The sequence below is a fragment of the Bufo gargarizans genome, chromosome 4, assembly GCF_014858855.1.
Source record: "Bufo gargarizans isolate SCDJY-AF-19 chromosome 4, ASM1485885v1, whole genome shotgun sequence".
Classification (NCBI taxonomy): domain Eukaryota; kingdom Metazoa; phylum Chordata; class Amphibia; order Anura; family Bufonidae; genus Bufo; species Bufo gargarizans.
In genome coordinates this window covers 245,979,151-245,993,505 of record NC_058083.1, presented here as the reverse complement: position 1 = coordinate 245,993,505, position 14,355 = coordinate 245,979,151, and the positions used below count along the sequence as shown (strand labels likewise).

The 14,355-nt window shown below is 45.7% G+C and overlaps 1 protein-coding gene across 1 annotated transcript in view; it reads right to left on the bottom strand.

The window, feature by feature from the left end:
- CD109 (CD109 molecule) overlaps nt 1-5,722 on the bottom strand; it is a 307,708-nt gene extending 301,986 nt beyond the window's left edge. Inside the window, exons 1-2 of the mRNA XM_044289633.1 lie at nt 5,610-5,722; nt 5,246-5,405 (exon numbers count right to left, since the gene is read on the bottom strand). Coding sequence (XP_044145568.1) covers nt 5,246-5,313 — 68 coding nt within the window. The 5' untranslated portion in view covers nt 5,314-5,405; nt 5,610-5,722. The remainder of the gene's footprint in view (nt 1-5,245; nt 5,406-5,609) is intronic.
- Between the last annotated feature and the right edge of the window lie 8,633 nt (nt 5,723-14,355).

Genomic DNA, 14,355 nt, shown 5'->3' with positions numbered 1-14,355 from the left:
CTGTGGCCTCCTCATGCTGCCGCCACTTCCACACTATGTAACCTTGCCACTCTGTGGTCTCCTGATGCTTTTGCCACCGCCACACTATATCACCTTAACACTCTGTGGCCACCTGATGCTACTGCCACCTCTACACTATGTCATCTTGCCACTCTGTGGTCTTCTAATGCTGCTGCCACTTCCACACTATGTCACCTTGCCACTCTGTGGTCTCCTGATGCTGCTGCCACCTCCACACTACATCACCTTGCCACTCTGTGGCCACCTGCTGCTGCTGCTGCCACCTCCACACTATGTCACCTTGCCACTCTGTGGTCTCCTCATGCTGCTGCCACCTCCACACTATGTCATCTTGCCACTCTGTGGTCTTCTTATGCTGCTGCCAACTCCACACTATGTCACCTTGTCACTCTGTGGCCTCCTCCTGATGCTGCTGCTGCGACCTCCACACTCTGTCATTGTGCCACTTTGTGGCCTCCTGATGCTGCTGCTGCCACCTCCACACTATGTCACCTTGCCACACTGTGGCCTCCTGATGCTGCTGCCACCACCTCCACACTCTGTCACCTTGCCAGTCTGTGGTCTCCTGATGCTGCTGCCACCTCCACACTATGTCACTTTGCCACTCTGTGGAATCCTCGTGCTGCTGCCACCTCCACACTATGTCATCTTGTCACTCTGTGGCCTTGTGATGCTGCCGCCACCTCCATGCTGTCATTGTGCCACTCTGTGGTTTCTTCCTGATGCTGCTGCCACCTCCACACTCTGTCATTGTGTCACTTTGTGACCTCCTCATGCTGCTTCCACCTCACCACTATGTCATAGGGCCATTCTGTGGACTTCTCATGCTGTTCCCACCTTCCTCACTTTATGAGTGGGCCACTATTTTGCCTTTGGGCCTGGCTGACATCATCATTTATTTGACTCTTATTCTGATCTGTTAAAAGGAAGGAACAATGAGACACACAACTGATCCTGTCTGTGTAGCTGCTGTAATGCCTGTATGGTTCCATCAGAATTGGCTTGTGATTTGGTAGCCAAAAGCAGGAGTGGGTACAAAGCACAGAAGACATGCAAATATTCCATTTACATGTCATCTCTGTATTGGATCCACTCTTTTTTTTTTTGCATTAGCAATACTGATGGATTACTGACCAAATGCTGATGGCGGATGCTCAACAGACAGAATCCGTTTTTTCGGGGTTATTGTTCTGACGGATCAGAGGAAGAGCAAAATAATCAGTGATGTCAACACAAACTTACTGCTGACACCCTCTTCACTCTGTCGGGGGCTCTACTTGTATAAGCGTTTAATAGAACAGGTTCTGTAGACATTTAAGTGAAATCAGCTGACGACGGTGTAAAAGGAGTGCGCTTCTTCTAGTCGCTAACATCGACTTGTAAGGCTGAGTTCACACTTGAGTTATTTGGTCAGTTTTGGCTCCGTGACTGCCCAAATAAGTGAAGTGTACAGTGATTCTAAGATCGAAGCCTGTTATCTGCATGTCATACGGACTCATAGTATAATTTCACTACCACAGCAGACTCCCTATGCGTGTTACTATAAGGCATAGTGTTCTACACCACTATAAAGGGTCTCTACAGCCAGGAAATAGCATTTTTTTTAACATGATTCACCGTGAATAAATTCGGATCGAACCACATTTTTTCAGAAAATTCGATGAACCGGCCGAAACAAATTTTTTAAAAATTCCCTAATCTCTAGTAACCATGGAAACAAGCCATATATAATGTGATGGAAAAATGAATCCAGTCAGCAAAGGAAGCAATATGGACATTCATAGTACATTAGTAAGTGACTTGTATTAACTTTCTCTACATATAAAATGCTATTTGCAGAAGTGAAACAACCCCTTTAACTTCTGAGTCGGCTGAGGATAGGTCATCAATATATATGACCGGACAACCAGTTTAATTATGGGTCCGGTTTATAGTGACTAGGATATACTATAAGACTATATGATTTCACATCATCTGTGCACAGGAAGTCAGTTTACCTATTCTTTCCTATGAGACTGACAATAATATTTTTTATTAGGCCCAGAGCTGTCACAATTTACATGTCAGCTCTGTTTATCACAATGACACAACTGACAGGAAGCTCATTCTCTTTGTCTTTGCTTTATTAATTAAGCATCTGGGATCAGAATTTCTCAGATCCCAGGCATTAGTGCAAGAGTGTGGCTGTGAACCACGGATTGTTCAGGCAGAGCTGTTTTGCCTAGGTGATAACCAGTGACATATACAGTACAGACCAAAAGTTTGGACACACCTTCTCATTCAAAGAGTTTTCTTTATTTTCATGACTATGAAAATTGTAGAGTCACACTGAAGGCATCAAAACTATGAATTCACACATGTGGAATTATATACATAACAAAAAAGTGTGAAACAACAGAAAATATGTCATATTCTAGGTTCTTCAAAGTAGCCACCTTTTGCTTTGATTACTGCTTTGCACACTCTTGACATTCTCTTGATGAGCTTCAAGAGGTAGTCACCTGAAATGGTCTTCCAACAGTCTTGAAGGAGTTCCCAGAGATGCTTAGCACTTGTTGGCCCTTTTGCCTTCACTCTGCGGTCCAGCTCACCCCAAACCATCTTGATTGGGTTCAGGTCCGGTGACTGTGGAGGCCAGGTCATCTGGCGCAGCACCCCATCACTCTCCTTCATGGTCAAATAGCCCTTACACAGCCTGGAGGTGTGTTTGGGGTCATTGTCCTGTTGAAAAATAAATGATGGTCCAACTAAATGCAAACCGGATGGAATAGCATGCTGCTGCAAGATGCTGTGGTAGCCATGCTGGTTCAGTATGCCTTCAATTTTGAATAAATCCCCAATAGTGTCACCAGCAAAGCACCCCCATACCATCACACCTTCTCCTCCATGCTTCACGGTGGGAACCAGGCATGTAGAGTCCATCCGTTCACCCTTTCTGCATTGCTCAAAGACACGATAGTTGGAACCAAAGATCTAAAATTTGGACTCATCAGACCAAAGCACAGATTTGCACTGGTCTAATGTCCATTCTTTGTGTTCTTTAGCCCACACAAGTCTCTTCTGCTTGTTGCCTGTCCTTAGCAGTGGTTTCCTAGCAGATATTCTACCATGAAGGCCTGATATACACAGTCTCCTCTTAACAGTTGTTCTAGAGATGTGTCTGCTGCTAGAACTCTGTGTGGCATTGACCTGGTCTCTAATCTGAGCCGCTGTTAACCTGCGATTTCTGAGGCTGGTGACTCGGATGAACTTATCCTCCGCAGCAGAGGTGACTCTTGGTCTTCCTTTCCTGGGGCGGTCTGCATGTGAGCCAGTTTCTTTGTAGCACTTGATGGTTTTTGTTACTGCACTTGGGGACACTTTCAAAGTTTTCCCAATTTTTCTGACTGACTGACCTTCATTTCTTAAAGTAATGATGGCCACTCGTTTTTCTTTACTTAGCTGCTTTTTTCTTGCCATAATACAATTTCTAACAGTCTATTCAGTAGGACTATCAGCTGTGTATCCACCTGACTTCTCCACAAGGCAACTGATGGTCCCAACCCCATTTATAAGGCAAGAAATCCCACTTATTAAACCTGACAGGGCACACCTGCGAAGTGAAAACCATTTCAGGTGACTACCTCTTGAAGCTCAACAAGAGAATGCCAAGAGTGTGCAAAGCAGTAATCAAAGCAAAAGGTGGCTACTTTGAAGAACCTAGAATATGACATATTTTCAGTTGTTTCACACTTTTTTGTTATGTATATAATTCCACATGTGTTAATTCATAGTTTTGATGCCTTCAATGTGAATCTACAATTTTCATAGTCATGAAAATAAAGAAAACTCTTTGAATGAGAAGGTGTGTCCAAACCTTTGGTCTGTACTGTATGTACGGAATTGTGAAGGAACCACATTATGCTTAGAGGGCATCTGTCAGCTCATTTATATCAATGAAACTGTCTGACCTGTTACAAGTGCGTTGGCAGCTGATGGCACCTGTGTTAGTCTCATGTTCATATGCGTCCGCATTGCAGAGAAAATGAAATTTTACTATATGCAAATGAGCCTCTAGGAGCAACGGGGGTGTTGCCATTACACTTAGAGCCACTGTTCTCTCGGCAAATGCCACACCCTCTCCACTTTGTTTGACAGGACTAGGTGTCATAACATTTACATCAACTGTCTGGCCCTGTTAATCAAAGTGGAGAGGGCACCACAAAGACTCTAGAAGTAACGGCTCCTAGAGGGTCATTTGCATATATTATTTTCTCAGCATTGCGGACACATATGAACATGGGACCAACACAGATGTCTTCAGCTGCCAAGTGCACATGTGCTGACAGATGCCCTTTAAGATGTACATGTACATCATGGGCCTTTAGGGGCTCTGCAGCTAAGTATTATGCAAACATTTTTTTAAAATTAACTGTTCATAGACCCTATTCACACAGTGGACTTTGCAAGGCAAAATCTGCTACGTATTCCGCTTTTCAATTTGAATGCTGCGTGCCTGGTTTAGCCCCACTGAATTGCTAAATTGCAAATGGACACCCACCATGGTTTTCAAAAGCGTCCATACATACGCCGCGCCTAGAAGGGACTTGGAGAGCTCATGGCTTTAAACCATCATCCACACGAATAGCAGCACGGCATCTTATTGAAAACAATGGGAGGCAGATTACTCGCGGCCACTGTTGGCTTTTGGTGCTGAATCCGAACCAAAATTGTGTCGTCAAAAGAACAGGCCTTACAGTTACACTAGAACTAACTTTCAAGGGATGCTTCTTTCATTTGTAACAGTTTATTACTCATCCACAAACCAAACTGCACAATAGTAAATGGTGACAACTGGAAAAGTAGACCCTGGAGCATTGCTACGTACATAGCTATTTGCAGCATGCATACAATGAGTAGCATACCTTGATGTGATATAGTATAGACCTATATGCCATAACCCTATACTTTTTTATCTACAGATTTTGCACTACTCCATGTTTTCATGTGCTCTCAGTACGTCAGGAAATGACCGCATTCTTTACATTAACTTCCACATTTCTAGACGTCTGAAGGCACTTAACAAATAACACATGGAAACCTTGATTTGCACACAGCAGTCCCATCACCCTTTGGTTTGTATAGGGACATTTGTTTCGGCGTGCAGCTGTCTCTGACACATCACCGATACATCATAAAAGCTACGTAACACTTCTCACGTGCAGACAAATGTAATGATTCCTACCCTGCCGCAGCAAATGATGACAAGAAGCAAAGAACATGAGGCAAAATGATCAGGCCCTTCAGCAGCATCTTGTTCAGTCAGTTTCAAGGTCTCGGCAGGCTCTTCTACTTTCTCGCCGTTCCCACAGGCTGTATTTTTTTTATTTCATCTTCAGGACGTTCTTATTGGAGCAAAGAAGTAAATCATGTTGTTAATATGCACAGCAGTCAGTGATTCATACAGTCCGCCTAGTAATACACCGCCCCTCTCTTCTTCCCTCTAACTGCTAATGCTGTACATGTCAGCCACTGGCTGCTGTTGGCAGCTCCTTCCCTCGGCTGCGGCTTGTTTTACTCCCCACATGGCTGATGAATACAATACATACCTGTGTTCAAAGCAGAAGATAGGAGCATGCTACAGAAAGACAGCATAGGATGCATCTGTGAAGTAGAAAGTATGTACCACACCCTTACTGATGAGTTTAGACGTGAAGTAAGCTAATGACAATATGGAAACTATGCCCAAGCCACAAGTGAGTCAGAAGTAGACATGGTGCACAGTATAGGATTACTTCCAACAGCCTCCGACAGAAACCCCTTAGCCTGCAGATTTCTCTGCACATTATATTAAAGCTTTGTATTGAACAACTGGCCTTGGCGCAAAATAAAACTATTTTTATATCATTGCGTGGGTGACGAACGATAATGAATTTCACATGACACAGGATAAAATGTACAATAGGACGTGTTCCAGTCCTGTTCACTACTACAACGCTACAACGACGAAAAGGATATTTTGAGAAAATGCATCACTTCGATTTTTTTTTACTTATTGAAACCAGATATTTATCATTTTAGTTTCTGTACATGATTATGTAGACAGCCATCTTGCCTGTGTTCTTGTTTACAGCATTCAGAGCACAGCAGTCACATGAACCAGAGGATCAATTTCCTAGAGATGCTCTTTCACTTCTATGAGAGAGATTTTGAGGCGTGCTCTGTGACCTGTGCAAACGTCATTGCACAGGGAGGGGGAGGAGGTAAACTGTGTCTATCAGGGAGTGTGATCAGGTACAGTGGAGTAACTATCAGGGAAGCAGCTGCTTTGGGGCCCAAGCTCAGAAGGGGCCCAGGAGCAGTCACTGTACTTGGTCACCCCGGGCCCCTGTCAGAGCAGCTGACTTCTCCTGCACCGGGTCCAGAGTCCTGCACTTGCACCTCTGTCACTGACCTGACATCAGTGACATTGCTCCGCCTCTCCCCTCCTTAGTTGTTATGATGGACAATGACCAGCAACAGGACGGCCCGATGTGGGCGGAGCTATGATAGCCCCACCCCCTTTTCTACCCGTGATTCCTGCTGCCTGAACCTTCCCTGCCCAGCATGCTGAACACCAGTTGGATTGCCACAACTGCGCCAGTGATGTGAGTGGCAGGGGAACTGGGGTTATATTCAGCTTTCCCAGACTGTGCACATGTGACCTGCAGTACAGTAGGAAAGCTGGGTGAATTATATCATGAAATGTCATCCAGCTTCCCTGCTATCCTGCATGGCACAAGTGCGGAGGCATTAGAGGATGGGGGAGAGGCACAGCAGGAAAGCTGGGTGTCTATATATGTGTATTGTATATGTGTGCGTCCATGTATGTGGTGACTGTGTGCATGAATGCATCCATGTATGTGGAGAGTGTGTATGAGTGCATCTATGTATATGGTGAGCACATGTATGAATGCATCTATGTATATGTTGAGTGCGTGTATGAGTGTGTCCATGTACAGGTCCTTCTAAAAAAATTAGCATATTGTGATAAAGTTCATTATTTTCTGTAATGTACTGATAAACATTAGACTTTCATATATTTTAGATTCATTACACACCAACTGAAGTAGTTCAAGCCTTTTATTGTTTTAATATTGATGATTTTGGCATACAGCTCATGGAAACCCAAATTTCCTATCTCAAAAAATTAGCATATTTCATCCGACCAATAAAAGAAAAGTGTTTTTAATACAAAAAAAGTCAACCTTCAAATAATTATGTTCAGTTATGCCCTCAATACTTGGTCGGGAATCCTTTTGCAAAAATGACTGCTTCAATGCGGCGTGGCATGGAGGCAATCAGCCTGTGGCACTGCTGAGGTGTTATGGAGGCCCAGGATGCTTCGATAGCGGCCTTAAGCTCATCCAGAGTGTTGGGTCTTGCGTCTCTCAACTTTCTCTTCCCAATATCCCACAGATTCTCTATGGGGTTCAGGTCAGGAGAGTTGGCAGGCCAATTGAGCACAGTAATACCATGGTCAGTAAACCATTTACCAGTGGTTTTGGCACTGTGAGCAGGTGCCAGGTCGTGCTGAAAAATGAAATCTTCATCTCCATAAAGCTTTTCAGCAGATGGAAGCATGAAGTGCTCCAAAATCTCCTGATAGCTAGCTGCATTGACCCTGTCCTTGATAAAACACAGTGGACCAACACCAGCAGCTGACATGGCACCCCAGACCATCACTGACTGTGGGTACTTGACACTGGACTTCAGGCATTTTGGCATTTCCCTCTCCCCAGTCTTCCTCCAGACTCTGGCACCTTGATTTCCGAATGACATACAAAATTTGCTTTCATCCGAAAAAAGTACTTTGGACCACTGAGCAACAGTCCAGTGCTGCTTCTCTGTAGCCCAGGTCAGGCGCTTCTGCCGCTGTTTCTGGTTCAAAAGTGGCTTGACCTGGGGAATGCGGCACCTGTAGCCCATTTCTTGCACATGGAATCGGGCCTTCTCCACAATCTTCCTCAGGGTCCGGTCACCTCTTCTCGTTGTGCAGCGTTTTCTGCCACACTTTTTCCTTCCCACAGACTTCCCACTGAGGTGCCTTGATACAGCACTCTGGGAACAGCCTATTCGTTCAGAAATTTCTTTCTGTGTCTTACCCTCTTGCTTGAGAGTGTCAATGATGGCCTTCTGGACAGCAGTCAGGTCGGCAGTCTTACCCATGATTGCGGTTTTGAGTAATGAACCAGGCTGGGAGTTTTTAAAAGCCTCAGGAATCTTTTGCAGGTGTTTAGAGTTAATTAGTTGATTCAGATGATTAGGTTAATAGCTCGTTTAGAGAACCTTTTCATGATATGCTAATTTTTTGAGATAGGAATTTTGGGTTTTCATGAGCTGTATGCCAAAATCATCAATATTAAAACAATAAAAGGCTTGAACTACTTCAGTTGGTGTGTAATGAATCTAAAATATATGAAAGTCTAATGTTTATCAGTACATTACAGAAAATAATGAACTTTATCACAATATGCTAATTTTTTTAAAAGGACCTGTATATGTTGAGTGTGTGTATGAGTGTGTCCATGTATATGTTGAGTGCGTGTATGAGTGTGTCCATGTATGTGGAGAGTGTGTGTATGAATGCATCTATGTATATATTGAGTGTGTGTATGAGTGCGTCCATATATGTGGAGAATGCGTGTATGACTGCGTCCATGTATGTGGAGAGTGCGTGTATGACTGCGTCCATGTATGTGGAGAGTGCGTGTATGACTGCGTCCATGGCTGCAGTATGAAAGGTACAGAGGCTAAAATACTTGTGGATATGTAAAGGTAAATCAGACATGTCTATTACAATTGCAGCGCAGGTTTTAAAGGGGTTAAGTTAAATATAAACTCTGTCAGCAACTGGAAATGTCAAAAAAACAAAGTCGTGCTAAAAATGACAGTAAATACAGTAAATAAAAAATAGCCATAAGGTGGTTTGTGAAGAAGTGTGTAAGTGTGTGTGGGGGGCCCCGTACAAAAATTTGCTGTGGGGCCCAGTCAGTTCTAGTTACGCCTCTGATCAGGTAGAAGATTTGACAAAGGTTGGTAGGAACAGGATTAACCACCTTGTTCCTCCCCTCTTGGGAGAAGTGGGCTGGTCCTGCTTCCTGCCAAGAGATGGAGTTCCTGTCTAGCTACAGAGTGGAGAGGAGACAGCAATCAGTTCTCCTGCTCCTGTTCTAGACTAGTCCAGAGAGAACCATTATCAAATCGCATCAAGTCAAGCCTTGAGAGGATAAGAGACAGCAGAGTGACCTGATACATTCAGCTTCTACAGACACCGCTGTGAAGTGAGCGAAAACGGGTCAAAGACCAAACTACCTTTAAGCCAGTATCATCTAAGTGCTGAATCACCACCAACCAACCAGCCTCAATAACCTTGCTGGTGCCAGAAGAGAACTGCACTAAAGTAAAAGAAATTTGTTGCATTCAATTCTGGCCTCATTCTTCAGTGCTGCAACTTTCACAACAATGGACCCCAGGAGGCACCAGCCCCAGGGCCACTACCACTCCCATCCTCTTCAGCAGCTCCCACGCAGGTTCGCTGCAGAAGCTACAGTATACAAAGACAGCAGAGTGATCACTAAAATCACAGTTTTACAAACACTGCTGCAGATGAGGGACTAGGGCACAGACACCCATGACCTAGAACAATCACCAGGCCAAAATAACTAGCCGGTATTACAGTGGACACCTATATCCACAAGTGCCTGCAAGTGCAATTGAATAGCCATCAACCCAGCCAGCATACTTCCTCATCTGATGCCTGAAACCACACTTTATACTTAACTAGCAGAAGGACCCGGCCCCTTTAACAATGACCTCCACAGCATCGCGCCCCCTTATCAGTGACCTCCACAGCAGCCCGCCCCTTTAACAGTGACCTCCACAGAAGCCCGCCCCTTTAACAGTGACCTCCACTTTATTAGTGACCTCCACAATACCCCATCTCTTTAACAGTAATTTCCACAACACTACGCCCCCTTAACAGTGGCCTCTACAGCAATCTGCCCCTTAACACTGACCTCCATAGCGGACCATCCCCTTAACAGTGACCACCACAGCAGCCCGCCCCTAGGGTGGCAAAAGGTCTGGTTTCAGGCCAGACAGTCCGGCTTTCAGACTCACTATCCTCCGTCCAGCACAGGGCCTGAGCAGACACAGGGATGTCCTTTTGAGCAGTTCACTCTCAGACAGCAGCACTGTGCTGTCTGAGTGTGAGCTGCAGGGAGAAAGTCACCCTTCCTGCCACCCCTGCAGCTGATATAAGTGGATTTTTACCTTAATTTTTTTCAATCCCCGTCGGCTGCGAAGTGGGGGGAGTTTGACCTAACCGGGGCTTGGCTTAGCGGGACCTGGGAGCAGGATTTTTAAGTTTGTCTTTTGAGGGTGGCCTGAATCGCCAACCTACCTACCCCTGAACTGTGACCTCACAGCACTCCGCTCCCTTAACAGTGTCACCCACAGCACCCTACCCCTTTAAAGCTGACCTACAGCAGTAAAGAAAATTGGCTGGGTTGTTATGGAAACCTGGTGTAAAACTTTGTGTATGTGGAGATTAACCGCTTCCCGACCGCCGAACACAGGGATGCGTCCTGCGGGCGGTCGGGCTGTTCCTCTTTGACGCATCGGTGCGTCATCTCGCGAGACGCGAGATGACGCGCCAAGCTGGCCCGCACATGCGCAGTGCGGGCCGGGAAAAGTCGAAGCATAAGTTCGTCACCGGCCTGCCAGCCAATGATGAGCGCTGGTAGGTTGGCGACTTTTAAAAAATCGAATCAAAAGTTATTTAACATATTATATTTATAAATATAATTGTTAAATGGCTTCTGTGCTCTCTGCTGGTTCCTATCGTCGGTTGGTCCCAGCAGAGAGCACAGATCACTGTAAGTACACAAAACACAACACATTTAGCCCCAGATCACCCCCCCCCCCATCACCCCAATTAACGCCTTGATCACCCCTGTCAACCACTAGTGAAAGGGAAAAAAGTGATCAGTGTAAACTGTCACTTTTTTTTTTCCACCAGTATTGACTGTTAGGTTTTAGGTTAGTTTAGGCCCCTTTGGTAGGTAGTTAGCGTCGGTTAGCGCCCAGCCCACTGCACCGCAGTCACTGATTCGCTGATTAGCGTTTCGCTTATTGGCATTGGTACTTTTATAGTATTTGAAAGTGATCAGAACTGATCACAGTCAGATCTATAATAGTATTAGTGTCACCTTAGCTCGCCCTCCACCCAAAATGCAGTGTTTGCCTGATCAGGCCGGATCGGTCGCCCACACGTGGGTTCACCCACGCTTGCCCCGCCGCAGTGACAAAAATGTTATAATTTTTTTTTTATCACTGCGCAATCACTACAGAAGCGCTGCGGCGATAATAAAATCGGTTTTGATATTTTTTATCAATCGCAGCGGCTTCCTGTACTTCGCTAGCCTCCCATTTGTAAGACAGGCTTGCTTTTTTTCTTGGGTAGTCTCAGGGAATACCCCCTAAATTTAGTTGACCAAATGGCAAGTAAGGGGTATTCTTCTGAAGAGGCCTACAGGCTTCTGACCCAGTCGGATGAGGAATGGGAACCCTCATCTGATGAATCCAGCGGGTCAGAATACGAACCTGTATAAAGCAGTGACAGTCTGACCCAAAGTTCGGACGATGAGGTTGAGGTCCCTGATGCCACCAGGCGTACCCGGCCCTGTGTTGCTAGACCACAGGTTGCGCAGGATCCACTTCAAGGGCAGCAGAGTGGGGCTGTCGGATTACGTGGTGAGGCATACACCAGCAGCGCAGCCCATCCTGGACCTAGTACCAGCACTGCCGTAGAACATGGCGAAGTGGCGAGCACCAGAAGGGCAGTTGAAGCTGGTATGGTGGCACGTGCAGTAGTTCCCCCGTCGCAGCCACTGCACAGACAGGCCCGTAGAACCCCTAGAGTCCCTGAGGTGCTGGCAAACCCTGATTGGCAGCCCCCATCTTCAGCCTCACCAGTAGTTCCCCTTTCACCGCCCAGTCTGGAGTTAGGGTTGAGACAGCTCAGATCGGATCGGCACTGTTTTTTTTGAGCTGTTCTTTACTGTGGAGCTCTTTGACTTAGTTGTGGCAGAAACAAACCGGTATGCCACTCAATTTATAGCTGCCAACCCGGGAAGCTTTTATGCCCAGTCTTTCCGGTGGAAACCCGTCCAAGTTTCCGAATTTAAAACTTTTCTGGGCCTTCTCCTCAACATGGGCCTGACAAAAAAGCATGAATTGCGGTCATATTGGTCCACGAACCCAATTCATCACATGCCCATGTTCTCTGCTGCCATGTCCAGGACACGATTTGAGACCATCCTGCATTTCCTGCACTTTAGTGATAACAGCACCTTTCGTCCCAGAGGCCACCCAGCTTTTGACCGGCTACACAAAATTCGGCCCCTTATAGACCACTTTAACAACAAATTTGCAGATTTGTATACCCCTGAGCAAAACATCTGCATAGACGAGTCCCTGATACAGTTTACCGGGCGCCTTGGCTTCAAACAATACATCCCAAGCAAGCGCGCCCAGTATGGGGTCAAATTGTATAAGCTCTGTGAAAGGGCCACAGGCTATACACACAAATTTCGTATCTATGAGGGTAAAGATCAGACCCTGGAGCCAGTCGGTTGCCCAGACTACCTGGGGAGCAGTGGGAAGACAGTCTGGGACTTGGTGTCACCCTTATTTGGCAAGGGGTACCATCTTTATGTGGAAAATTTCTACACAAGTGTGCTCCTCTTCAGGCATTTGTTTCTAGAACAGATTGACTGCTGTGGCACCACGCGACCTAGTCGCCGGGGCTTCCCCCAATGGCTCGTTACCACCCGTCTTGCAAGGGGGGAGAGGGCTGCCTTGTGTAACGAAGAACTGCTCGTGGTGAAATGGAGAGACAAGCGTGACGTTTACATGCTCTACTCCATTCACGCAGACCCGACAATACAAATTGAACGAGCAACTGGAGTCATTGAAAAGCTCCTCTTGGTCCACGACTATAATTTGCTCATGGGAGGGGTGGACTTCAATGACCAGATGTTGGCTCCTTATTTACTCTCCCGCAGGACCAGATGCTGGTATAAGAAGGTGTCTGTATACCTAATTCAATTGGCGATGTACAATAGTTTTGTTCTCTACAGTAAGGGCGGGAGAACACGATCCTTCCTCAAATTTCAGGAAGAGATCATCGAGAACCTCCTGTATGCAGGAGGTTCCGTGGCCCCAACCACCAGTGTAGTGAGCCGTCTACACGAGCAACATTTCCCCAATGTCGTTGCTGGTACCTCAACCCAAGCGTCACCCCGAAAAAGATGTTGTGTCTGTAGCAGGAGTGGAATAACGCGTGACACCCGCTATTTCTGTACTGACTGCCCTGACCACCCTGCCCTATGCTTAGGGGAGTGTTTCCAGAAGTACCACACACAGGTTCACTTAGTATAGGGATTGCGTGACACAGGACAGGCACACAGGGGTCTTAGGGCCCTTTCACACAGAGCTTCTGCAAACCTCTCCTTTCACCTGGGACAAAGTGCATAATGTACTTCGCCACATCTCTGGGCGATTTGAGCTTTGCACATTGTCCTATGGGGAAGGAGAGGTTTGTCCTATAAAGGTTAAAAAAAAAAAGGTAAGCAAAAAACTTCAATAAAGGTTATAAAAGTTAATGTTCTGTTTTAAATGTTATAGAAAGTTAATGTTAATACATGTATTGCGTTGCGGCCTGTTTTTTTTTTTTTCCTTCTAGGTGGACCAACAGAAGGACCAGCTGCAGCACTGATGTGCATTCTGACAGAAGCATTGCGCTGCTGTCAGATTACACAGAAGTCGGTGTATGCGGCGCTGCAAGATGAGATTTCTCCTCTGCAGTAAAAAAGATACGTTTGCCGAGGCTTATGAGCTGAGGGGCGGTGTTTATATGCTTTGGCAAACACTTTGTATATAAAAAAAAAATAAAAAAAATTCCGGCAATGATTTATTCATCCACATCGATTGATGTGAATGGAGAAATCAGGTTTGCCAGGGCATACGGGCTGAGTGGTTTTGGATGTTGGGCAGAGCTCTTATGTCCTGCAGACGCCTTTCCCCTCCTTTGTTTTTTTTGCACATTTTTTGGCAGAGATTTTTTCATCTACATTGATCGATGCGAATGAAAAAATCAGTGCCGTTCATTTTTTCTTTCAGCCCAGAGGCTGAACGAAAAAAAATATATCTCATTACCCATATGCTCAATATAAGGAGAATAGCAGAAACTCCTAATGCTGGCCATACATGTAATGATTGTGGAGACCATCAAATGCCAGGGCAGTACAA